Consider the following 24,938-nt stretch of genomic DNA (forward strand, 5'->3'; position numbering starts at 1 on the left):
TGCATACATGTAATTCAGACTCTCGTCTTCATTGTTGACCACACAATGTTCGCAACATATTATTGTACATTTGTGCCAAATTTGGTGCTTGTATCACAAAATGCACAATTCTTTTGAATATTTGGGCTAAGCCGCCCCACTATATCGGCCGGCCTCGAAGACCGAAATTGTGACGGTGTCACCCGAAAAATTTGAAATTACGAAATTTGAAAAAATTTGAAAAAAAAAATTACGGAATTTCAAGTGGCCCAATATCTGAAAATGTTCGCAACATATTAATGTACATTTGTGCCAAATTTGGTGCTTGTATCACAAAATGCACAACAGGTTTGCTATGCTGCTACACTATATACGTTTGCTCTATTGTAATAAGATATGCAATATAAGGGACATACAAACATCGCTTACATTTTGAGTTAATTACCTAATTATCTCACCACTGGATGGAAATTAAATAAAAGGGCTCCATTCTTTTTTGGGCATCTATGTCATGAATCATCACGCCGAATTTCAAAACGATCTGTTAAACTGCCTCGGAGGAGAAGGGGAAAAAACGAAAAGATGTTAATGGACCTACTGCCTGACTGCTTGACTCACAGAATGATGGACGGAAGGATATTGTTGTGGCTTTCACAGCTCATCTCGACTCCGTCATAGACAGCTAGAAATTATTAGATAAGCTGAAAAAAATTTATTTTATTTTTAATTATGTTATAAAGAATTCTAAAAAATTCCACTTTGACATTATGGGATATTACTGTATATCAGTGACAAAGAAAAAAATCTCAATTTAATCCTTTTTTAATTCAGGCTGTAACACAACAAAAAGTGAAAATAGCTAAGGGGTGTGAATACTTTCTGAAGGCCCTGTACAATTTGGTCGCTGCATGAGTACAATTAGGCCTTGTTCTATTGGCAAGCTGCTATCCAGTTTATTGTACAAAGAGTTTGCACACATATGTCGCAAGCAAGAAAGCCATATTAAATCACAATGGCAAATCAATGGTAGATAATGGAAAAATAATCACACATGTGGGATCTAAACCTGGAATCCCAGCATGCTAAGAGACCCACCCCCCTCCTCCTTCACACAGGTTCACGAGTATTTCTACTGAAGGAAAACAAACATCCAAATGAAGACCTGAGTGGACGAAGTGTACTTAAGTCACATTTTTGGGCAAAGTGAGTGGGAACCAGGAACTCCATCTGCAGTATGGTAACAATCCAAGTCTGTAATAATTTTGCATGCTGATATTTCGTGACTCAAGTACTTCTACTCGGGTCTTCAAATGGTGTTAGCAAGTCAATCTTTTCAGTACGTTAATAAATTTGTTTCTGGTGCATACCAGCTAATACATCCCCTATTTCCTTTAGGCTCATTTCTAGAGTTTTACTGTAAGCCTCAAGATCTCTGCTTGTTGATAGTGTGCAAAGGTAACAAGACACACTTGTGTCCCTAATGCAATAAACAGAAATTAGTCCTTCAGGAACTATTGGCAAAAAAAGCCCTGCTTGAATATTTGGTACATGGGAGGAGAAGATGTCCTCAACGTATTGCAGTTGGTATGCTGGATCCAAGAAAAATTCTGGAAGATCGCTCAAGTTTTGTTGGTTGTCCCTCAAGGCAAGGCAGTAGAGAGCAAACAGGTGTTGCTCAAAGCCCTGACCTAGGGGTAGATGGTGGGTTAGGAGGAGGTAAATGGGAGTATGGTGGTTTGGCAGGGAGGGGTATATGGTGTGTTGAGAGGGAGAGGGTGGGTGAGTGTTTCGTGGGTTGGGATGGAGGGGGTTAGTGGGTGTTAGGTGGAGGGGCAAGGACTTGGAGCTTTCTTTAATGGTTCCAATGGTATCATTTTTTTATTTATTCTACAACAGGAACCCTTTCGATTTTAGAATAAAGTGTGATGGACAAGGAAGGAGCACACAAAATTTTATATAGTAGTACTTCTCAAAGTAATAGAAAATATGTAAAAGTACACACAATGAACACACAAACAACGACAATCACAGCTATGACGACAGCAACATCAACAACAACTATCGGAGATGCCTCTTCATGGAAGATATCCCCCCACCCCCCAACAACATAAGATGGTGGTCAGATTTCACACACTCTTCTGTGCTGCCAGGATTCGTCAGGACATCACGGTCAGGGTGCCGATTGTATCCCGTGCACCGGTTCACTTCCTCTCATCTGCGACACGAACCCCTCACAAACAACCATTCAAATCACCACATCACACTCATAAACAAATCACATATCCACAACTAACATCTTTTTCTCCTTCTCTGGAGAGCGACTTTCCTCTGACAGTCCTCCCCTTTCTCCTCCTTCTAGCCAGATACAATGGGATGGATAATATAGATGAAAACAATGAGAGATAGATGGGTGGATGGAAAAAGCAAAGAGGATGCTATAAAGGGAATTAACGGGACCAAAGTAGGCCATAAAGTTTACGAGGAGGATGAGGAAACAAAAAGAGGCAAAATAAACGACAGACAACGTTAAGAAAATTGAAGAGGAGGTAGGGTAAACGAATGAGGAGTAGAAGGAAATGACAAGAAAAGTAGAGGAAGCGAAGAAGGAGGTTATGGAATTCATGGAAGCAGGGCAAAAGTATTGGTTTAAACCTTTGCTGGGACAGGAGAGGAGAAAAACAATTGAGGGGAATGAGGATCATGTGATCCCAACAAATGTGAGAAAATGTGATGAAGGCTGATTGGATGGTGTAAAAGAGAATGTCCTGGGTTATGCCTTCATGAAACCCCCGGTGGGACCAGCAGAGTGAGTGAGATTGAGTGTGCTTCAAATGGATGGGAGATGGGGAGTGTGCTCGGGCAGGAGAGTGTGGAGCAAATGCTGACGCAGATGGGGAGGGAGTAGATAGCTGGAATCACTGGAGTGTTGAGCCCTCCGGGCGCAAATAGTTCACGGGGTTAGAGGATGTTGGGCCCAAGATGGCCTCACAATGGCCGGAAATCCTGGTCCAAACCATAGGAACTCGATCCGTGCCTTTTGCGCCATACGACAATAACAGCGACCTGGGGGCGTTTTTGGTACATTTCTATTTGTCGTGCACAGCAACGGCTGGGGCCAGGACAAAGGTGGGGTGCATTTGGTGGCAGAATTGCGTGCCACTGCAGCAGAAGTTCTAACAACCATGCCTGATGCCGCAATGTCTTTAATTAACCTCATTTTGGACGTAAAAAGCCGTTTTGGCATGGAACACAGCAGAGCGAGCTTGTTAAATCTCAGCTTGCAGTGCAAAAACGAAAGCCGTGATCAGTGATAGTGACAGCAGTGATAGATGGTAATTAATCCACATGGGAATTGGCACATCTTATTCGCCACGAGGTGAGAAACGCACATTAGGGCATGGCAGCAGCACACCAGGACATCTTGGCTCTGGATCACTTCATCCAGGCTATGCTGGACCTGGACCTAATGGTCCAGCTGTCAGTGTGGCGCCAGACCACCGTAGACAATGCAGCTGACACCACAGGCCGCTGGGAGGTGATAATAATAATAATAATAATTCATTTATTTTGTTTAGCGCTTTTCAAGAAGCCCAATGGCGCTTTGACAGAGTGGAAAACATAATGCATAACAATACATGAAAACAACAATTGCAAAAAGACAAGAATCAATAGGGAAATATTTAAAGCAAAAGGAAGGAGAAGGAGAGGAGATAGTCAGGGGTTAAATGCTGTGGGTTGAATGTTGAATGCAGTGTTGAACAGGTGGGTCTTTAGTGATGTTTTGAATGTGGTGAGTGAGGAGGAGTCTCTGATGGTGTGAGGTCGTGAGTTCCAGAGGGTGGGAGCAGCGATGGAGAAGGCCCTGTCCCCCCAGGATCTGAATTTGGTCCGGATGGAGGGGGTCAGGAGGTTGGTACCAGCAGAGCGGAGGTTGCGGGTGGGAGTGTGTCTGGAGAGGAGGTCAGCCAGGTAGGATGGGGCCAGGTTATGGAGGGCTTTGTATGTCAAGAGGAGGATTTTGTAGTGGATTCTCTGGGGGATGGGGAGCCAGTGAAGCTTGTAAAGGACGGGGGTGATGTGGTCACGGGTCCGGGAATGGGTGAGTAGACGGGCAGCGGAGTTCTGAATGTATTGGAGTTTATTGGTGATTTTTTAGGGTGAACCATAGAGGAGGCTATTGCAGTAGTCCAGACGGGAGGTGATGAAGGCGTGGATGAGGGTTTCTGCAGCCGTGGAGGAGAGGGATGAGCGGAGACGGGCAATGTTTTTCAGGTGAAAGAAGGCTGACTTTGTGATCTGTTTAGTGTATTTGTCGAAGGAGAGGGTTTGGTCAAAGATGACGCCAAGATTCCGGATGTGAGGGGAGGTGGATACTGGGATACCGTCGATGTTGAGGGCAAAGTTATGGGTGGATTTTGTGAGCGTTTTTGGGCCAATGATGATTATTTCAGATTTATCACAGTTAAGCTTGAGGAAGTTGATTTGAAGCCAGGATTTTATTTCAGTGATGCAGTTTGTCAGGATAGAGTGGGTGTCGGTGGAGACGGACTTGGTGGAGATGAAAAGCTGGATGTCATCGGCGAAGCAGTGGAATTGGAGACCATGACGGCGGATCAAGTGACCGAGGGGGGACAGGTAGAGGATGAAGAGGAGGGGGCCAAGTAACTGAACCTTGGGGGACACCTTGGGGGAGGGGAGCAGTGGGGGATTTGCAGTTATTGATGGAGATGAACTGGCGTCTGTCAGAGAGGTATGATTTAATCCAAGAGAGGGCAGTGCCGGTAACGTTAAAGGTGGATTCAAGTCGGGTGAGGAGGATGGTGTGATCGATGGTGTCAAAGGCAGCGCTGAGGTCGAGGAGGACGAGAATGTTGAGGTTGCCAGCGTCAGAGGAGAGGAGAAGGTCGTTGGTGATTTTGAGGAGAGCAGTTTCAGTGCTGTGGTTGGAGCGGAATCCGGATTGGAATGTTTCATACAGGTTATTGGCAGAGGTGATGTTTGAGTTGAGTGGCTACAGCGCGTTCCAAAACTTTTGACAGAAAGGGTAGTTTGGAGATGGGTCTGAAGTTGTTTAGGGTGTCAGGGATTAGACCAGGTTTTTTTAGAATGGGGGTAACAGCAGCAATTTTGAGGGAAGGTGGGACAATGCCTGTAGACAGGGAGGAGTTTATTGTTGCAATGATAAGTGGAGAGAGAGCAGGGAGGGAGGCCTTGACAAAGCTGGAGGGGATGGGGTCAAGAGTGCAGGTGGCAGTTTTCATTCCTATGAGGAGTTCAGAGAGGTCAGTAGGGGAGATTGGGGAGAACCGAGACAGGGGATGGCAGGACAAGGGGGGGCAGGTGGTTGGAGGGGGACCGGGTGCGGCGGTGGTCAAGCTGTTGTAGATGTTGTCAATTTTGCGTTGGAAGAAAGAGAGGAAGGAGATGTAGTTGTCTACTGTGAATGACTGGGTGGTGGTGTTCAGGGGGCGGAGGAGTTTGTTTATTGTCGAGAAGAGTGCTTTTGGGTTTCCGGAGCCAGAGTGGATAATTTGAGAGTAGTAGGCGGAGCGGGCGTGGGAGAGGGCATCTTTGTAGTGTTGTAGGTGGTCCTTGTAGGCTTGGGAGTGAACTGTGAGACCTGTTTTATTGCGGAGTCTTTCAAGTTGGCGAGCACGAGTTTTCATCAGGCGGAGATCGGGGGTAAACCAGGGAGCAGAATGGGTGAAAGAAACTGTTTTGGTTTTTACAGGCGCAAGCTGGTCAAGGCAGGAGGAGAGAGTGTGGTTGGAGTAGTCAGTGAGGTCGGAAGGGGTGTGGAGGTCAACGAAGGGAGAAGTGGACATTTTTTCAGAGAGGGTGGATGAGAATGAGGTAGGTGAAAGAGCGTTTAGCTGACGGAAGGTGATCGTGCGATAATGTCTTGGTGTTGGGGTGGGGATGTTGATGGTCATAGTGATAGCTAAGTGGTCAGAGAGGGTGAGGTAGGAGCCAGAGAGATGGTGCAAATTTAATCCAGTGGAGCAGACAAGGTCCAAAATGTGACCACGGATATGGGTAGGAAAGTCGACATGTTGAGTGAGGTTAAAGCAGGTGAGTAAATCAGTGAAGTCAGTGGTTATTGTGGAGTCAGTGGAGTCCATGTGGACATTGAAATCACCAAGGAGGAGGATTGAGGGGGAGAGGGAACATAGCTGGGTCAGAAAGTAGGAGAAGTCAGACAGGAATGATGGGTGTGGTTTGGGAGGGCGGTAGACGACAGCCATGACTGACTGCGTGCGACCAGAGAGTTTAAAAGCCAGGTGTTCAAATGATGAGGATGAGGCGATGGGGATGAGGCTGGTCCTGATGTCTTCACGGTGGGTAACGGCAATTCCACCACCTCGGCCCCCCGAGCGTGGTTTATTGACGTAGGAATATCCATTGGGTGTGGTGAGGTTGAGTGTGTAGTAGTCCAGTGGTTGTTGCCAGGTTTCGGTGAGACAGAGAAAGTCCAGTTTGTTATCCAGGATATATTCGTTCAGGATGAGGCATTTGTTGTTGAGGGACCGGGTGTTGAACAGGGTGAGCTTGATGTTGTTTTGAACAGCAGGGATGAATTCAGGTGATTTAGCCAGGGTTCGTAGGCAGGAGGTGCGATCGTGTGCGTTGCTGTGACCACGTGCGCTCGGACGATGAGTGGGAGTGCGCTGAGCCAACCAGAGGACGGGGATGGAGTGACCTGATTGCAAATATACAAACTTACGACCGGAGCCATGGTGAATGTACCTGGGTCATCGGAGGAGTCCATTTGATTTGATGGCAGAGATGCATGATGGGGTGGAGCGGGTATTGAGCAGAAGGAGCCTTGCGGCGGAGTACCGCAGAGCCATGCCAGGCAGGAGCGGAGAGACGAGAACGAGGCCAAGGTTGATCACAGCAAAGCGGCAAATGCAGCGGCAATCGACCGCCGCCGCTACAAATCTAGATCACGGCGGGAAACCGCCACCAAACCGCTGCGATGGTCACAACCCACGAGAGCGTGCCCGAGGAAACAGCGAGCAGGCGAAGGAGCCGGGCAGGCGAAGCAGGGAGCAGAGCCGGGGCTATGCAGAGGGCAGACTCAATGGCCAAAAAAATCCGCACGACCACCAAAAAAGCAAGCAACTGACAGTGGCCCGGTCGAAGAAGCGGCGAGCATGTGACGCCTGCGTCCTCTTCATACCGGACCGGAAGCGGAAGTCGTGATGAGGCCTTTGTCAATGGGTTTAAAACGCTTACTGATCTCAGAGGGACAGGTGGGAGCAGCTTGATCCAGTGGATCAGGTGGAATGGCCATAGGAAGCTGGGGACCTGCACTGTAGTAAGTGTTCCAGGCTCTGATTGACAAGTGGCTAGCGAGAGCGGGATCATGGTAGCCAGCTCTGATGAAGGGACCTGGGGGCCAGTGGGAATGACCCAAAGTTGGAACTACAGAGTGAGCAATTTGGAATACAGGAGGAACACACCTTAACTGATAAGGTATTATGATTGCGATCAGGTGGGTCAAAGAGCAATGGCCTGCCTCTGTTGGGATTGACCCCGACGGTCCACCCACCAACTTTTCGCAGGTTGCCCCAGACTAGCACACTGCCTCCCCACCCACCCCGCCCAACCCACCACCCTCTACCCGACCAGACCCACGGAAACTAGAAAGTGCAAGGGGACCACCCCAAACTCAGTTTCACAGGCTGTGATGTAGCCATGGTAGTTCTCAATGTTGGTGAGGCTCTGGCCACAAGATACATACTCATCAAGCAGGGGATCCTCTCCGGCTGACATATTGAAGTTGTCACGTTGTTCCTACATACAGGAACAACTTCGACAGCTATGGCAGTAGCTATTGGGATGATGGTTGGCGATGCTATATTAAACTAGATGGTATTCATAGAATACTTACCCTGCGCGGTCAAATTGTTGCGAGCCAACTCTTCTGTTTTTGAACATTTTTTTTCTTTGATCCAATATGGCTGCCAGACCACGTGAGCGATGACATCAGAAATTTATATTCTCTAATATAATTGTTGCGTAAATCACCCTCAATACATTTCAAACTGATCAGACTAAGCGTTGTCCGTGTCGAATTATGACGTCATCATTATGGCACCAATGACGTCATCGTAAACAAAACCTATTCCCCATATGGAGTTCTTTACAATGAGTCATGTTTAAATTGTTTCCATGCAGCGGTTTTGGAGATATAGAGGTGCAACATTTATCGGTTTTTCCAAGATGGCGCCTGTACCGCATGACCTATGACGTCATGATTATCATTAAAATATTATACAGGAAGAGGGCCTCCTATGGTGAAAATTTCGTGCCCATCAGACCAACAGTTGCTGAGAAAAAAAATTCACAATGATTGGATAAGTGTTGTACTTGTCGAATTATGATGTCATAATGAAGGCACCAATGATATCATCATTAACATACCTCATTCGCCAAGGGGAGTACTTGACAATGAGCCATGTTTAAATTTTTTCAATGAGCCCATATAGTGGTTTGGGAGATATGGAGGTGTAACGTTTTTCCAAGATGGCGTCCATACCACGTGACTTATGACGTCAAAATTATGAATAAAAATTTTCTACAAGCGGAGGCGTGCCTATGGTAAAATTTCGTGTCAATCGGACCAATGGTTGCCGAGAAAATGAATTTTTAAAATGCAGACATGGCACACGGCACACGTACGCACCTGAATGCTTAACCCCGCTTTTCGCTTCGAGAGCACAGGGTAATGATTTAGCGTTACCCCCAGGGGAATGGCAGGCGAAGGGCTACAGGCCCTTGGTGGATGCACAAATCCTAGACCATCCTCCGCTGAGTCAATGAGCCAGGCCAACCATTGCTGAGTTACACAGCATACGCGAAGCACGGGCACACAACGTCTCAACTACTACCTGCAACCCTGCCTAGCAGTTATGATTATGATTGCTTATGATTGCTAGTTGCTAGATTGCTGCCTAGTGCTTATGATTGAGATTGCACAAGAGGCAAGTTAATCAGACGTTTGCAGGGATATGGCCCTGGCTGTCATTTAGGCGGTCGATACCGAACATTTGGCCATGGTGCTGTGTATAGCCCCGCATCAGCAGCGGTACTGAGCACACGGTGCACTTATGTTCTGCGACAACGCATAGGCCTAGGATGGAACCAACCGTGACCATTTCCGCATCTGTGGGCATCTTCATGGGGTTCCTCCCTTTCCTCTTGTCTTCCGCAACATGTCGCTTGATTCAAGCAGTGATAAGGACCTCATTGGGTGTGGACTGAAGCTTTGTTGGAACCACCACACTTCTGTTGTTGTCAGGGGGGAGGACACACACTATCTGATTGGCAAATCTAGCACGGCAGACGGCTGTGTAAACCACATTTGGCGCTCAGCCATCACGCCTGTGGTCGACAATGAGCATGCCGGTGGGTGGCTGTATCCTTTTGCCCTGAACTTGATGTACAGTCGCCAACCGGCATACTTACAGTCGAGGGGCAGTAACCACCTCTCAACCAGTTTCAACTGCACCTGTACAATGGTGCACTTGTAAGTCTGAACACTGTTGCGTGATCCGGGGATAATGACTTCCTGACCCTGCAGTTTGTAAAGTGAAGTTTGCTGGATAGCCTTGTCAAATGCCATTCCCTCCCATGCATTGCGAAAGATGTCCAGCTGCGCAGAGTAGGGCGTACACCACATGCCCTTTTTATGTCATGAAGTTGTGAGAGCAGTGCAGTGGGAGATGTGCTATTTGTAAAGCTAACGGTGTGTGGCTGCTCACAGCGTTCGTAACAACAGTACTCTGTCTGAAACCAACACACATTGTGCTGGACTATTCTGTGAGCTTGTGTTGGGATCCTTACTTGTCAGTCGATGGTGGAAACTGCGACAGGTCGCCTGCGAAAATCAACGGGCAGGTCCTGCAGGCGAGGTAATTCAGGAACGTGCGCAGGACTAAGGTTGAAATTTTGCAGCACTCATCGATCACGACGACCTCAGCCAGATTGTAGAGCTGACGCCTCAGCCAAACAGGGTCCCATTTGCCAATAGGTTTATCCACAGGGATGCACAGATGTTGGTGGTACATTTGCACATCATGTTGCTGCAACCCCAGGAGGAGATTGTTTCAATGGTTCTCAGCCAGGTCATTCTCCAGGGTCAATACTACAATTCTCTGCCCACAGAAGGTATTAATGCCCCACTTGCTTTTACCTGAGCTACCCTGGCCCACGGGGTACATTCACTGGGCCATAAGCTGCTGCAACGTCAGCTTGTTGTGGCAGTGCTGATCGAAGATTGATTGTCGCAGCAGGTGTGCAACTCCCGCAGTGGTCGATTTTCCAACTGGCTGCTTCCTGGCGCCATTCATACCCAGGAGTTTTGTGGCGCCATTGCCAGTATCTGGGACACTCATCTACAAGCAGGACATGCACGGCCTGGGGGAGCCGATGGGTGCAAATGTATTCTGTGCACACAAACAGCACGTCATCCTGTGGAATGCACCGTAGCACTCGTCAGAGCCCGATGTGAGTGTACCCCAACATGAAGGCCCGAATGTGGTACCACTGATTTCTCACCTTTTCTTCCTCAGATTGGATTCGAAGGCGTCCGGTAACTTTCAAAATTAAGAAGCCTCTCAGCCCCCGCCAGGACGGTGGACATGTACGCAGTCTTATTTTCGTCCCTCACAAGAATACTTGGCATATATTCCCTCCAAGCGCCAAAAAAGCGTAGGGCTAGATCGTATCAACTGGGAACTTGATTTTCTCATTCACACCGACACTATTTACTACCTCGTGAGCGATTGTGCTCTCCGAGTAAAGGTCACCTGCTCGTAGCAGATCAGCCAATTCGGGTGTGGTGATACAACTATTGATCTTGCGCAGGTGCTCCCCTTCGTGCCCTACCGTATAAGGGTGAGTGTTTGGAAAGAAACTCACACGTATCAAGCTGCACTGCACTCGTGAGTGAGATAATGTGATTGAGAGATGCACCATCCACGTTTGCTTGCCAAAACATATTCGGCGAGAAGCCATACTGTCGGTTGCGATCCATTGCCTCACCGACGCCTCCAAAAACACTGTCCTCACAGGCGAGGTAGGCTGCGTGCATGTCGATGTGCTCATGTTCCCATGATGGCTGGCTCAAGCTGTTCGATACCTTGGATTCTACCTGCGCCACCTTCCAAACGTCACAATATTTTTTGGATGTGGGAAGAATCTTTTCCTTCTCTTGCCATTTGCAGAGCTGGTAGGCTGCGGCATCACCCTGGAGAAACGTGTTCATAACCCTTCACCGGTTCTGGGAGCTCGTCTGGTAATTTATCAGGGTGCCAGCTGGTTTCTTCCTCATAGGCATTATGTATTGCCCTCACATAAGCCGCACCTCTGTATAAAGTACCGTGGTGGGTCAGAAGCACCCCGTTTGAACTCTTAGACCCCAAAGACACTGTAGAATGTGTGTAGTCTTAGAACCCTAAGACCCCATAATACCCTTTAGAACCCGAAGACACCTGAAAACCCGAAAAATCTTCAGGGTTTAGGAAAAACCTCAGACCCCTAAGATTATGTCGAACCTATAGACTCCGTTGAAAGCCTTTTTTTTTTTCTTCTTTTTTGTATACAAGATCGAGGCTCGTGTAAGAGCTAAAATAAATCACAAAAAATATATAAAAAACGGACACATAAAAAAAAAACATATAATAAAGAGAGTGGGAGACAAGATGGAGAGAGAGAGGAAAGCACACAAGTACAACAGTAGAGATCAGGGACATCGGGAGATCTGTGGGAGGGAGAGGGCTTGGAGGGAGAAGGCATGGGAAGGAGGGGGTGTCGTCTCAACTACTACCTGCAACCCTGCCTAGCAGTTATGATTATGATTGCTTATGATTGCTAGTTGCTAGATTGCTGCCTAGTGCTTATGATTGAGATTGCACAAGAGGCAAGTTAATCAGACGTTTGCAGGGATATGGCCCTGGCTGTCATTTAGGCGGTCGACACCGAACATTTGGCCATGGTGCTGTGTATAGCCCTGCTGAGAGGTATAAAACACATGGACACTGCTAGGACTCCAAGGAAATAATTCGGTATTTCAAAAATGTGGATCTGGGTTTAAATTAATGGGTGTAGAAAAGATCAAGGTTTTGGTTGGGGCAAGATAAGAGATGGTGGCAAACAGCTGTTTTAAAGACCTGGAGGGAGGAGTGGGATTGACGAGAGTGAGGCAGTTTGTTCCAGAGGCGGGATAAATTAGGTATGAAAGAATGAAGGTGAGCAGCGAGTCTTGATTTTGGCAGTTTCACCAGGATACGGTAGCTGGCAGATCATGTGCAACCTGTAGGAATATTTGGGGGACAGGGCACAGACAGAGCTGGGGTAGCGAGGCAAGAGAGGAGTCGGTAGTAGACAGAAAGACCACCAACCTGCCTGCTGTGAGTGAGTGAAAGGCCCTCAGAGTTAGCTTCATCTTTGGAGACTCGAAAGATTCTGAAAGCTTTGGTTTCAACAGCGTGAAGCCGAGCTAGGTGAGAGGCAGGAGCACTGGCCCAGTGGGGGGAACAGTATTCCATTGAGCTGCAGATGAAACCTTTGTATGTGGTGAGGAGCTCAGGTGTGCCAAGGAATTACTTAGCACGACGGAGGATGCCAAGTCGGCGACTGGCTTTGGAGGCCAGCTTAGAAATGTGGTTTTCCCAGGAAAGATCATGGCAGATAGTGAGACCCAAAAGCTTGAGTGACAGTACTTCTTGGAGAGGATTGTTGAGAAAGTAGATGGGAGGGTTGTCCGGTCGGTCTTTTCGGAGAGACATAGTAAGAGTGTGAGATTTGTCAGGATTGAAAGACATGTTCTACTTGTTTGACCAGTCTGTGATTTGTCCAGGTCTGCAGATAGTGAGGAGGCTGCAGACTACCGATCTGAGGAATGAGGTACCGAGTGGCAGAGAGTGGAGTCATCAGCAAAGAGAAAGAGAGGATTTTCCAGAGAGTCTGAGAGATCATTGATGAAGTCCAGAAAAATTACAGGGCCCAGAACACTGCCTTGGGGAACTCCAGCCTGAACAGGAAGGGGAGATGAGAGAAATCCATTCAAGGCTACACGTTGACTTCGACGAGAGAGGAAATCCGCAAGCCATGCGTGGAGATTTCAATGGATACCATAGGAGGAGAGTTTGGTGAGCAGAGCGAGGTGCCAGACCGTATCGAAGGCACGTGATATGCCAAGGGAGATACCTCTGATTTCCTGTTTGGCATTGAGGACCTCCATCCATTGTTGAGACAGCAGAAGCAGCATGTCCAGAGTCGAGTGACCTGGTCTGCATCCAAATTGATGATCAGAGATCAAGCCATTGGAGAAGAGGAAGGATTTGATATCCGAAGAAAGGATGAATTCCATGACTTTGCTCATAATTGGGAGCAGGCTGATTGATTGGTCTGTATTTGCAAGGATGTGTTTTTGCACATTTTTTGTGTAAAGCGGTAATGTTGGCTGATTTCCAAGCTGATGGCAGATGACCTTTAGCAAAGGATAGGGTGAAGAGAACAGAGAGAGGGTATGAAAGAGTGGCAGAGCAGGATTTTAGGACCCGTGAGCTGATGCCGTCTGGTCCAGTTGCAGAATCAGAGTCGAGGTTTGACAGAAACTTTTCCACCTTGTCAAGAGAGAAGGACACAGAGTCCAGGAGCAGCTGGGTTCGCCTCGGTAAGGTGAGTACAGAGAGAGACGGGTTTGGGAAACAAGATTTTGAGGGAAACACCGAGTTGAGGCATTCAACTTTTTCACGTGCGGATTCAGCTGTGTAGCCATTTGAGGTGAGGGAAGGGGTGGAGTGGGACCAAACACCAGAAACAGATTTGACCAGATGCCACCAGGATTTGGAAGAGGGAGACAGGTTTGAGAGTTCAGTCCTGAGAGTAGAGAGAAAGTGTTTCTTAGATCCCTAAGCCTCAGATCCCTAAGACCTCATATCCCTCATCAGACCCTTTAGAACCATAAGACCCCAATAGACCCCTTAGAACCCTAAGACCCGACAGAAATCATAAGACCCTTTAGAACCTGAAGACACTTAAGACACCTAAGATCCTATATTCCCCATTAGACCCTTTAGAACCATTTGAATCCATACGACCCCTTATAACCTCCAGTATTGACCCTTCAGAGCCCTTCGGCCCCTATTACCTTGAATACATTTAATAACCTTTAGACCCATTTTATACCCCTAGAACCGAAGACCCCACAGACGCTTTAAACCTTTACATTCCTTAAATTCGTTAACTATAGTTAACCCTTTAGACTTAACACACTATTGACCATTACACACTTCAGACCCTTTAGACTTAACACACTATTGACCGTTACACACTTCAGACCCTTTAGACAGATTTAGACCCCTTTACACTGCTTAGATCCTTGAGCATTTAGTGCTTTGGACCTTTAAAACATTCAGGCCACTTCGAGTCTTAAGCCTTTTTAGACACTTTGTATTCATTTAGACGCCTTTAGACCACTTAGACATTTACATTCTTTCGAGATGAGACACTTTTATTCATTTAGACCATTTAGACCCTAACTACTATTGGAACATACCCATTAGACCTTTGGACCATCTGGAACCTTTTAGTTGTCACCACACAAACATCTATAGTCTTCTTGCAAAACAGAGACTATACTTTTTCAGCAAGTAATGTGCAAACTCTACCCACCCACAGGGTGGTTATTCTGCCAGTGCATTTATATTTCTAGTTATTTTTCAATTGAAGATGCAACAAATGTCCTACCCATGGCAGCTTCTGAGATGAGTTGCTTGTGTTGCTTGGAGGTTGCTTCAATCAACCGGCGCAGAAGGGTAGTGCGTTGCGAACCATATCTTGGAGAATCCGCACAGAAAACCTTGCAGCATTCAAGAGCCTCAATTGTGGCTGGTTGAATGGTTTCTGTGCGACCATGTAGGAAGGTACCTGTGCTGCAAGGTTCGGAAGTCATGGCATGGTGTCCATACATGCGGGTGAATGCCAGTTGTAGTGCTAACTGCACAATACTGTCTGGACTCACACCGCATCCCTGGAAGGTGAAAATGAAAGGCAGATAAACTGAAAAAGTTAAGTAATGCTAGAAAGGGCATAGCAGGCAAACAGGACTAGTCACAGGAAGACCTGCAGTGAGTTATATAAAACAAGAAGAAAAAGACATAAACTATTATTATCCCCATGGTTTTAGTAATTTTGCTGTCCTGAGTTAAAGGACATCAGTCGGCCATCTTTGGTGGGATTATAAAACGAAGTCTTCTGTATATATATATAGGAGGAGTGTCTGTGTGTGTGTGTGTGTGTGTGTGTGTGTGTGTGTGTGTGTGTGTGTGTGTGTGTGTGTGTGTGTGTGTGTGTGTGTGTGTGTGTGTGTGTGTCTGTCTGGATGTCCGCTTATAACTCAAGAACTACACATCGGAGAAAAGTTTTAGACACAGATTCGGAATCAGCATAAAATCCCGCTGGTTTTAGGCTACGTTTTATTTTAATATCAATGGTTTAAAAAAACCGCGCCAGCTGCAATTCCATGGTGTAGTTTGTGGCGGCGCTAGACGTTCGGGGTGTATTGCAATGGTTTGTCGGGTTTGGCTGTGGGTCCAGAATAGCTCCCATTTCCTTATGTTCTTCCACTTTTATTTTGATTCTTCTGTTACAACGCCTTCCTTATCTACCTTATATCCCCCCGACGAGGCCTCTACATAATTTCATGCGGCAGAATTTCGTGCATTTTGAGTGAAAGAAGTGAGACGAAGTTGTAGGAGGAAGAAGAGGCGCGGTCACTGTGGAGGCCTCGATCGTGAGTGGAAATGGTGGGAATTGCGTTTGTATCGCAAAGTAAAGGATCTGCATTCATTTCTGAACTTGCATTGGTGGATTGTTATACATCTGCATTATTTTTCATTAAAAAACTTTATGTTGAACTTGAAGGCTCCAAGCACGGACTATATATATAGCCCTTTACATATAGCCCTTTACGTTGCTATATATATAGCCCTTTACTATATATATAGCCCTATATATATAGCCCTTTACATTGAGGTAAAAATAAAAGTAAAAAGCCTGCTATCGCTTGCCAAGCTAGCCGTTCCCCCCTCCCCCTCCCCTCCCCCTCCCCGGCTTGTGCTTCCCAAAACTCCGGGAGTTTGACGGCGACGGCGTTGGTAGCCATGGCGCGTTTGGGGGTCAGCAACGGCTGAACCAATCGGGGTCACCAGTGTGGTGCTGTGCACACATGACTCGATTGCCAGAGAGGTAGGCCACAACGCGTTGGTACAAACAGAGTCTTTATTAAGAGCTCGCACTTCAGCACTGGGCGGGCTCGAGCTTAGAGCCCACATATATGTCCCGAGGCCACGCCTTGTCCCCGGGCGTGGCCGATCGGTCGAAAGGCAGGGCATGCGCTTTCGTTCCCCACCTGGATGCTCACGCCACCCACTGGTGCGCGGAATTATTGTCCCTTGTGCCCGCCACAATAGCCTATTTTACTCTCGGGGGTCCCAGGATTACCCACCCAAAATATCGTTGCGATCAGTTCAGCTGTTTTTGCAGTACCTTCGAACAGAGGGACAGACAGACAGACGGACGGACGGACATTTGGTGAATTTTAGTAAGATAAAGCTTTGTGGAAAATGTGATAAGACTCATATGGTAAATTTAAATTTCAGGTCAATTGGATGAAAATTGATTATTTTGTGTGATACTTTTGATAAAATTATTAACTTGCCTTCTCCGCATTATCATCACAAAGCTTTGTTGAAAATTTGCTGAAAATATCTCAAATGGTAAAATAGTTACGGCCCGGACAGGCACACACAGAAACCTAGTTTTGTGGTTTGTAAACCCCCCCATCTCCTGCTGCACAGGGGACGGGCTAATCTATCCTGTAAGAGAGCCGTTTGTCTGTCTGTGTGTGTGTCGCCATTTTCCTCAGTGATGGCTGAACGGATTTTCATCAAACTTTCAGAGGTTCATCAATGAGTACCAGGGAGTGTTTCGGCCAAAAAATAATTTAAAACTGAAAAGAAACTTTATTTTTGGGGGGATTTAAAAAAAATGGCTTTATCGTGCCTGTGCCTTTGTAGCGATATGAAAGGTAACATTAAATTATCCACGATTAGTGTGTGTGTGGGGGGGAGGGGGGGGGGGGTAGAGGGGGTGTAATATCATGTTAAATATAAATTTTCCTTATTGGGTGTGTAAGTAGGGGAATTGAAAAAAAAATTGATTTCTTCAAAATGCCAATAGGATTAGAACATCGCCGGGCAATGACGGGTACACCTGCTAGTAAATAATAAGAGACAATTAATAGATTTTGGTCATTCGTGGAACAAGTAATTCTGCAGTAATCACTGCAAAATCCTTGGTGTTGACATTTTGTTTTTACTGATGATCCACTGAGTCATAATATTCATGAATATGTGTCGTGGAAATATGGTGTTTTGAATAGCGTAGACATGTGCATGTTCACCCACACTGTGGAAAGGTACAATTTGAATGACTGTATCTTGATATGTTTCTCGTTGGTGACTGAATATGCGTAACAGGAGGACAGAGCGAATCTGTAGTTCATTTGAACAGGGAGAGGGTCATTTGCTGCAGAATGAACTCTTGGCTTATGACAAGGGAAACCAACACACGAGCTACACCACTGGTAAGTTGTTACCTCTGCCACCGTAGGTGGGTGGAGGTTATGTTTTCACCCCTGTCTGTTTGTCTGTTTGTGAACAAGATATCTAAAAAAAAATTGTGGACGGATAGTAGGGGGAAAATGGGGGTTCTGAGGCACATTAAATTTAACATTGAAGTCAATGGGAAAAAAGGGAAAAACGTATTGACTCACACGCCCTCTCTCATAAAATTACACCCCTTTTTCTCTCAAAAAATTACGTTCACTTTTTACTAAGCTCATTTACCATCTACTAAAACTCAAATAATTTAAAATTGAAGTCAATGGCGAAAGAGCTATAAAAAAACTAATCTCTGGATTTTCAACAAGATTTCACCCTCTTTTGGGACAACCTATTTCCAAATATTTAATCCTCAATCGACCTAACTACTACTCATAGGTTCTAGCTCACCTCAAATTTAACATTGAAGCCTCCCTGCATTTATCTTATTAACTCCCCCCATTTTTCATTATACTCATACAGAGACCCAATAAATATTTGTGTTTCATTTTTAGGTAATAACTTAATTCTCTTAGAAGAACAATCAGCATCTATAATATTGACAAATGTGATATTAGAATTTAACTCTCGGTTTAGGTATCGTCGTTGAGCTGATATGAAATGATAAACTTCTCTTAATGTTCTTGTTTGAACACTTCCCGAACCACATACCATTTTGAGATTATAGTAAATTATTTTCCCCTCATTCTCTTGGCAATCACTTTTTTGTCTAATAAATACAATGTTTCAAAACACAAAATACAAATTTCAATCAATCTCCTCATTTAAAAAGGATACTGAAATATATTGCACTGATGTAAAATTGAACAAAGATGATTTCAATAACTTTTGGATTAAACCTATTATGAAGGATAATATGAGCCACTCAATACCTTTTAAAGGAAAAGCATTCTCTGTCTTTAGGAAGTCGTCAATTAAAGGAATTATAACAAAAGTTTCACCACTATTTATGGAGATTTATAATAAACTAGAGGTGGTAATGAAACATGTAAAAGTATCAAAAAAGGAAAATCTTTTTACTGAAGCTATCAAAAAGGAAGATAAATCTATTAGCTCTAAACACGGTGAAATTTATATATTCTTTAATGACCCCAAATATGTCAATCTTGATGAAATGAAAGATGTTAATATATCAGGAGAAATGTCATTTCGCTCAATAGTACAGACTTGGCATTTAATATGGAATATTTTTTTTGTGGGGGTGAACTTACTTTTCAAGATGACTTAGAACCAAAAGTTCATTGGAATTATGTTGAAATTATTCTAGATGTTGTTGATGTGACCTTTAAAAGAAACAAAAACCACATTTGACATTTCAAAGCAAATAAATTGATCCTTGAAAGTGATGTAAACTGATATCGAACTCAATTCACGGACAGTACTATGTTAAACTTCTGTAAGTTTTCCAGAAGTATCTCTTTATTTTGCACATTAGCCAAAAAAAAATTCAACAAAAACAAAAGCTAAATTATGACTGGGATTACGGACGGTAAAATTACAGTTCAGTACTTCGTGTAACCCCCACGAGCATTCAGGAGAGCAATTTGGGAATGTTAGGGAATTCAAATTTGGGAATGTTAGGGAATTCAAATTTGGGAATGTTAGGGAATTCAATCCCAGATGACGATGTTAGGGAATTCAATCCCGGATGACGTGCCCCCAAATTATTTTACATGTTACCTCGTCAAACTCCGGTTACGGTGCCCCTCAGAGTCTCGAGTGGGAACACGGCACAAAGATTTGTTAGTTTGAGTGTTCTAATAAACCATGGTAAAACCACACCAATGCAATTGTCGAACAAAACAAGTAATTGTATTAAGAACTCTCACATACACCATAATAACACGATGAAAGAAAGTACAATGAATGTTTCACTTGCATCAAATGAACAATACATCTGATGGTACCATCATTCCCCAATGCTCTCAAAGCAATAAACTCATGATATGCCAAATGTGAGTGGAATGTAACGTTCCTTAAAGTCCGTGCACGGATCCGCATGCTGGTTGAAGGTCGAAGTCGTGCAGAATGGCAAATCAATAGGCAGGTATTGGCGTGACTGTGGATGAGGAGTTACAAGGTTAGAGGTTGATATGGGAATTAAGCCGATATGGAAACCAACTGCAATCAACACGATGAGGTTGAAATGGAAATCCCAACGACAAACACGATGCATCAGGTGGACGGTCTCCTCGAGGGAAAATAGCGGATCGGCCTGTAATGGAGGCGCATGCTTTCCCTCCAACAATAACTCACACTTGGTGATAAAACCTGAGACGCAGGTTTAATTGCAATCGCAATATGTGACGATGTAGCGGGCAATCCCTTTCCAGGGTAGCCTCAACCCATTCATGACCAATATCAAGAAGGTCTGCTTGTAGCCTCGATGTGACTCACAGCTGTCTCCTCCTCTCCCTGGCAATCTCCTCCTCTCTCCTCCTCTCTCCTCTTCCGGTTTCTTTGCCGCATTTTCCTTTTCCTTTACAAACATTAATTTTTACCTTTTCCTAAAGTCATCTCCATTTCACACAAAAATCTTCACAACAATATTATATGAAACTAAAAATCCTCCAAGAACATAATAACAAAAAAGGCGGAAGTGACGGTTCCGTAACAATATGACAATACAACAATATAACAATATATACAGGGTGTCTCAAAATAGATGGAACCCATTAACATGATACTAATTTATTACTCAGACAAGAAACTCCAAAAAAGATTACATTTCCTGGAAGCTGATATGATAACAATAAAAAAACTGAAGATTTGAGGTCTCTAGCTCAAAGGATACATTTATTAGAGCACATGTTCCAAATGACCGCCTTTACGCCTTAGACACACTTGAAGCCGACGAGCGAAGTTGTCAATCACCCTGACACACTCTTCCTTCCTGATGGCACGAATCTTCTGGGTGATGGCCACTTTCAGTTCAGAAATGGATTGAGGACGATTCTCATACACGTGGTCTTTCAAGAACCCCCAGAGATAAAACATCTGGGGGGTTCAGTTCGGGTGAATGCGGAGACCACTCGGGTTCGCGGCGCCTGCTGATCAGCAGATCAGGGAATCGGTGGTCCAGCCACTCCATCGTGATGTTGGCTGTATGTGGAGTTGCCCCATCTTGTTGGAACCATTGCACATGTCGATTCACGCCACAATGTCTCCCAAGTCCCCTCCAGAACTTGTTGAGCACCACAATGTAACGCTCCTTTGTGACAGTGACTGCCTCCTCGTCTGCGTCTTCAAACCAAAACGGGCCGATTATGCCATGTTTTGAGATGGCCACCCAGGCCGTGCATTTCACAGAGTGCAAGGGCCTCTGAAGCACCTTGTCTGGGGCTTGTGTGCCCCAGAACACATTGTTCTTGCTATTGACATGCCCACAGAGCAAGAAGTGTGCTTCGTCGCTGAACCAAACATCATCAAGAAAGTCAGGATCCTCTTCGATCTTGTTCTCGAACCACCGGCACATCACAACACGTTTTGCCATGTCAGCTGGTGTGAGTTTATGCTTGATCTGCATCTTGTGTGGGTACAGCTGAAGATCCTTGATCAAGATTCTTTGCACTGACGCACGTGAAAGACCCAGCTCTTGGCTACGTCTTTGGATGGACTTTTTCGGGCTCCTTCCGACAGAATGTCTCACCGCATTCACATTGTCAGGAGATCTTGCAGTCAGCTTCCTGCCAGAACTGGGTGTTTCTGCCTTCTTGTTGAGGTTGTTTACTGATCCAGTGGCTTGAAAGTTGTGTGCCCAACGATAAATTTGGTTTTTCTGGGGATAGTTGTTGAAGTTGAACTTCCTGCGAAATTTTGCTTGCACCGTTTTGAATGATTTCGTCTCAAAATAAGTAGTGACGCAAAATATTTTTTCCTCCTTTGTCCAAGGCATTTTGATTGATAATTATTAGTTGTTATGGTCTCCTCTCTTCAAATCTGGAAAAAAAAGAACAAGAACATTAATATTGGCAGAATTATTAGCAGTGACATGGGTTCCATGTATTTTGAGACACCCTGTATACATATATATGTACATATATATGTACATATATATATATATATATATATATATATATATATATTGTTGCGGTTCTCTACGCAGGCCTTCTTCCCCTTATCAAGGGGGGATTAATCCGCTTGTCTTTGCTGGGCCTGGCGGAACCGAGACGTGAAACGTCCCCCCCCCCCCCCCCCCGGACACATGCGGAGCAGGGTTTCGGGACTAATGCTCGCTTGTACCTAATTCCCCGCGCTGCCCTGGGAGCGAGGAAACAAGCCTCCCACGAACCACGTATGGTTTGAGTACGCCGAGTGGATTGCATACACGTGGTCCGTGCAGTCTAACTTAGTGGAACCCGATTGGAGGGATCTTATTCGTGCCACGCTTAGTCAAATGGAGACACCACAGGAACGATCGAATCAGGAAGAAAGGAAGAATAAACCGTTTAATTATTCCCACACGTATATACAGGTTCAAGGACGAAGAGACACAGAGCAATCCTTAAGCAGTCTTATCTTATCCCTTGGACAACGGGCCCGTCTCACACTCACACAGGGAATTGCAGATGGGCAGGTGTTCCCCAAAGCGTCCAGAGATGGTCCTCGTCCAGCTCTCCATGGTCCACGGGACATCCCACGAAGATGGTGGCAGGCGAAGGCAGGAACTCGTAGCGCGTCTCTCGTACAAACAGATGATGGGGTGGAACGGTAGAGGCCGGACTTTAGTGCGGCTGGCGGTTACTCAGCCTGGCTCACTCGCGCATCTGAAATGCGCTGTATTCGTTCTAAGCGCGTCTGGCTGCGCACGCATATATGTAGCGGCCAACTCCTCTTCTTCTATACACTCCGAGCTGGTTAGCGCGCGCGTTCTCGTGCAAGTTCGTCAAGTTCATCAGCTTTCACCGCTTATCAGGTTCTTTCGCAAATCCTTTTGCCGCAAGTCCTGCGTTCCTCTGCGAATCCTGGCGTGCAAGTCCTTTGCATCGATCCTTTACAAAGCGAGTCCTATATCTCGCTCTCTCTCGCAGCAAGTACTATACAACGCGAGTCCTCTTATCTCTCTCTCTCTCTCTCTCTCTCTCTCTCTCTCTCTCTCTCTCTCTCTCTCTCTCTCTCTCTCTCTCTCTCTCTCTCTCGTAGCAAGTCCTATACAACGCAAGTCCTATCAAGGGCTTTTGCGCAGCCGGTTTTATATCTACACCCCCCGAACCTTCTGGAACTCACCCGAACCTTCTCACCACGCCCTCTGATGCCATGCCGCGCCACCACCTCGAGCTCTGATTGGCGGCTCGTGCTTACCATCATCGCTTCTGCCGCTCCACCTCGACTCCGCCCCGATTCTCCTCTGCCTGCCTCGTGTTAACTCGCCCAATGATCAACCAATGCTTAACAAACTGGATCGAGGCTAGGGTGGCTGGGAAATCGGTGGCAAGTAGGGCCTATCCTCCTGCCTCCTACTCAACGCAGAATTAACACTGGAAAAGAACTAAGCTCACAAATACTAAGACATAACTATACTATTGTGAGGCTACATGTTGCTTGTGTGACTAACTATGGGGGGCAAACTTTAACCTTTATTAAACTCACTTGACAGACTCAAAACCGCAACAAAACATGCCAACAAAACCAACCAACAAAAACCTTTTCCTTCACAAACATTAATTTTTACCTTTTACGAAAGTCATCTCCATTTCACACAAAAATCTTCACAACAATATTATATGAAACTTAAAATACTCCAAGAACATAATAACAAAAAAGGCGGAAGTGACAGATCCATAACAATATAACAATATAACAACATAACAATATATATAAATGTATATACATATATAATTTAAATAAATATAAATGCAAATTTCGCATGTGGAAAAAGTAAGTACACCCTTGGCTCGAATAGGTGGTATTGCCCCCTTTGGCAGAAACAACCTCAAGTAGGCGTTTCTTATAACTGTCTATCAGTCTCTGACATCGACTGGGAGAAATTTTTGCCCACTCTTCCATGCAGAATTCTTTCAGCTGTGTGATGTTTGAGGGGTTTCTTGCATGCACAGCTCGTTTCAAATCCCCCCACAACATCTCGATGGGATTTAGATCCGGGCTTTGACTTGGCCATTCCAGAACCCTCCATTTCTTTCTTTTCAGCCATTCCTTGGTGGATTTACTGGTATGTTTAGGGTCATTGTCATGTTGCAAGGTCCACCTTCGGTTGAGCTTCAACTTTCCGACAGTTGGCCTCACATTATCCTCAAGCACCCTCTGGTACAATGAAGAATTCATAGTGGATTCTATAATGGTGAGTTGCCCAGGCCCTGATGCAGCAAAGCTGCCCCAAACAATAATATTTCCACCACCATGCTTTACAGTTGGTATCAGGTTCTTGTTGTCAAATGCTGTCTTTGGTTTTCGCCAAACATGTCTTCTGGTACTGTGGCAAAATAGCTCTACCTTTGACTCATCTGTCCAGAGCACATTGTTCGAGAAGTGCTGGTCTTTGCTGAGGTGTTCATTGGCAAACTTTAGTCTTGCCCTGATGTTCTTTCTGGACAGCAAAGGTTTCCTCCTGGCACACCTCCCATGTAGATCAAATGTGTGCAGCCTCTTTCCAATGGTAGACTCGTGCACTTTGACATCAACAGTGGCAAGAGCTACCTGTAGGTCCCGTGATGACATTCTGGGGTTCTTAGAGACTTCTTTCAGCATCTTGTGGTCTGCTCTCGGGTTGAACTTGCTGCGGCGGCCTGGCCTGAACAAGTTGGAGTTTGTTTGGAATCTTCTCCACTTGCAGATGATCTTCCGACAGTCGAATGATTGATTTCAAATTGTTTGGAGATCTTTTTAAATCCCTTCCCAAACTAGTAGGCATCTATAACCTTCTTTCTGAAGGCCTCAGAGAGCTCTTTTGATCTCGGCATGGTGACGCCGCACACTTCAACAACAAAGAGCAAACCAAACTAAATGTCTGAGGTTTAAATAAGACAGGTTCCTCCAAGATCCTCTCTAACGATGTTCTAATCATTTGCACCTGAGCTGGTGCACTTGATTCAAATTTTAGGTATTTGAAGTAGAGATAAATGTAGGGGTGTACTTACTTTTTCCACATGTGAAAGCATTTTCCACTTTTTCCACTCAACAAGCTCCTGCACTCACTTACATTCTCACACCACTCAACAAGCTCGTGCACTCACTCACATGCTCACACCACTAAACAAGCTCTTGCACTCACTCACATGCTCACACCACTCTACAAGCTCGTAC

General features: G+C 45.5%; 1 protein-coding gene across 2 annotated transcripts in view; it reads right to left on the reverse strand.

The window, feature by feature from the left end:
* Window positions 1-783: 783 nt before the first annotated feature.
* Window positions 784-24,938, reverse strand: part of LOC137416116 (carnitine O-palmitoyltransferase 2, mitochondrial-like) — a 1,201,140-nt gene continuing 1,176,985 nt past the window's right edge. For both annotated transcript variants that reach the window (XM_078769788.1, XM_078769794.1), the window contains 2 exons: window positions 14,743-15,025; window positions 784-1,667 (listed from right to left, as the gene is read on the reverse strand). In XM_078769788.1, coding sequence (XP_078625914.1) covers window positions 1,321-1,667; window positions 14,743-15,025 — 630 coding nt within the window. In that variant the 3' untranslated portion in view covers window positions 784-1,320. The remainder of the gene's footprint in view (window positions 1,668-14,742; window positions 15,026-24,938) is intronic.

The sequence above is a fragment of the Myxine glutinosa genome, chromosome 1 (assembly GCF_964187855.1).
Source record: "Myxine glutinosa chromosome 1, kmMyxGlut1.1, whole genome shotgun sequence".
NCBI lineage: Eukaryota > Metazoa > Chordata > Myxini > Myxiniformes > Myxinidae > Myxine > Myxine glutinosa.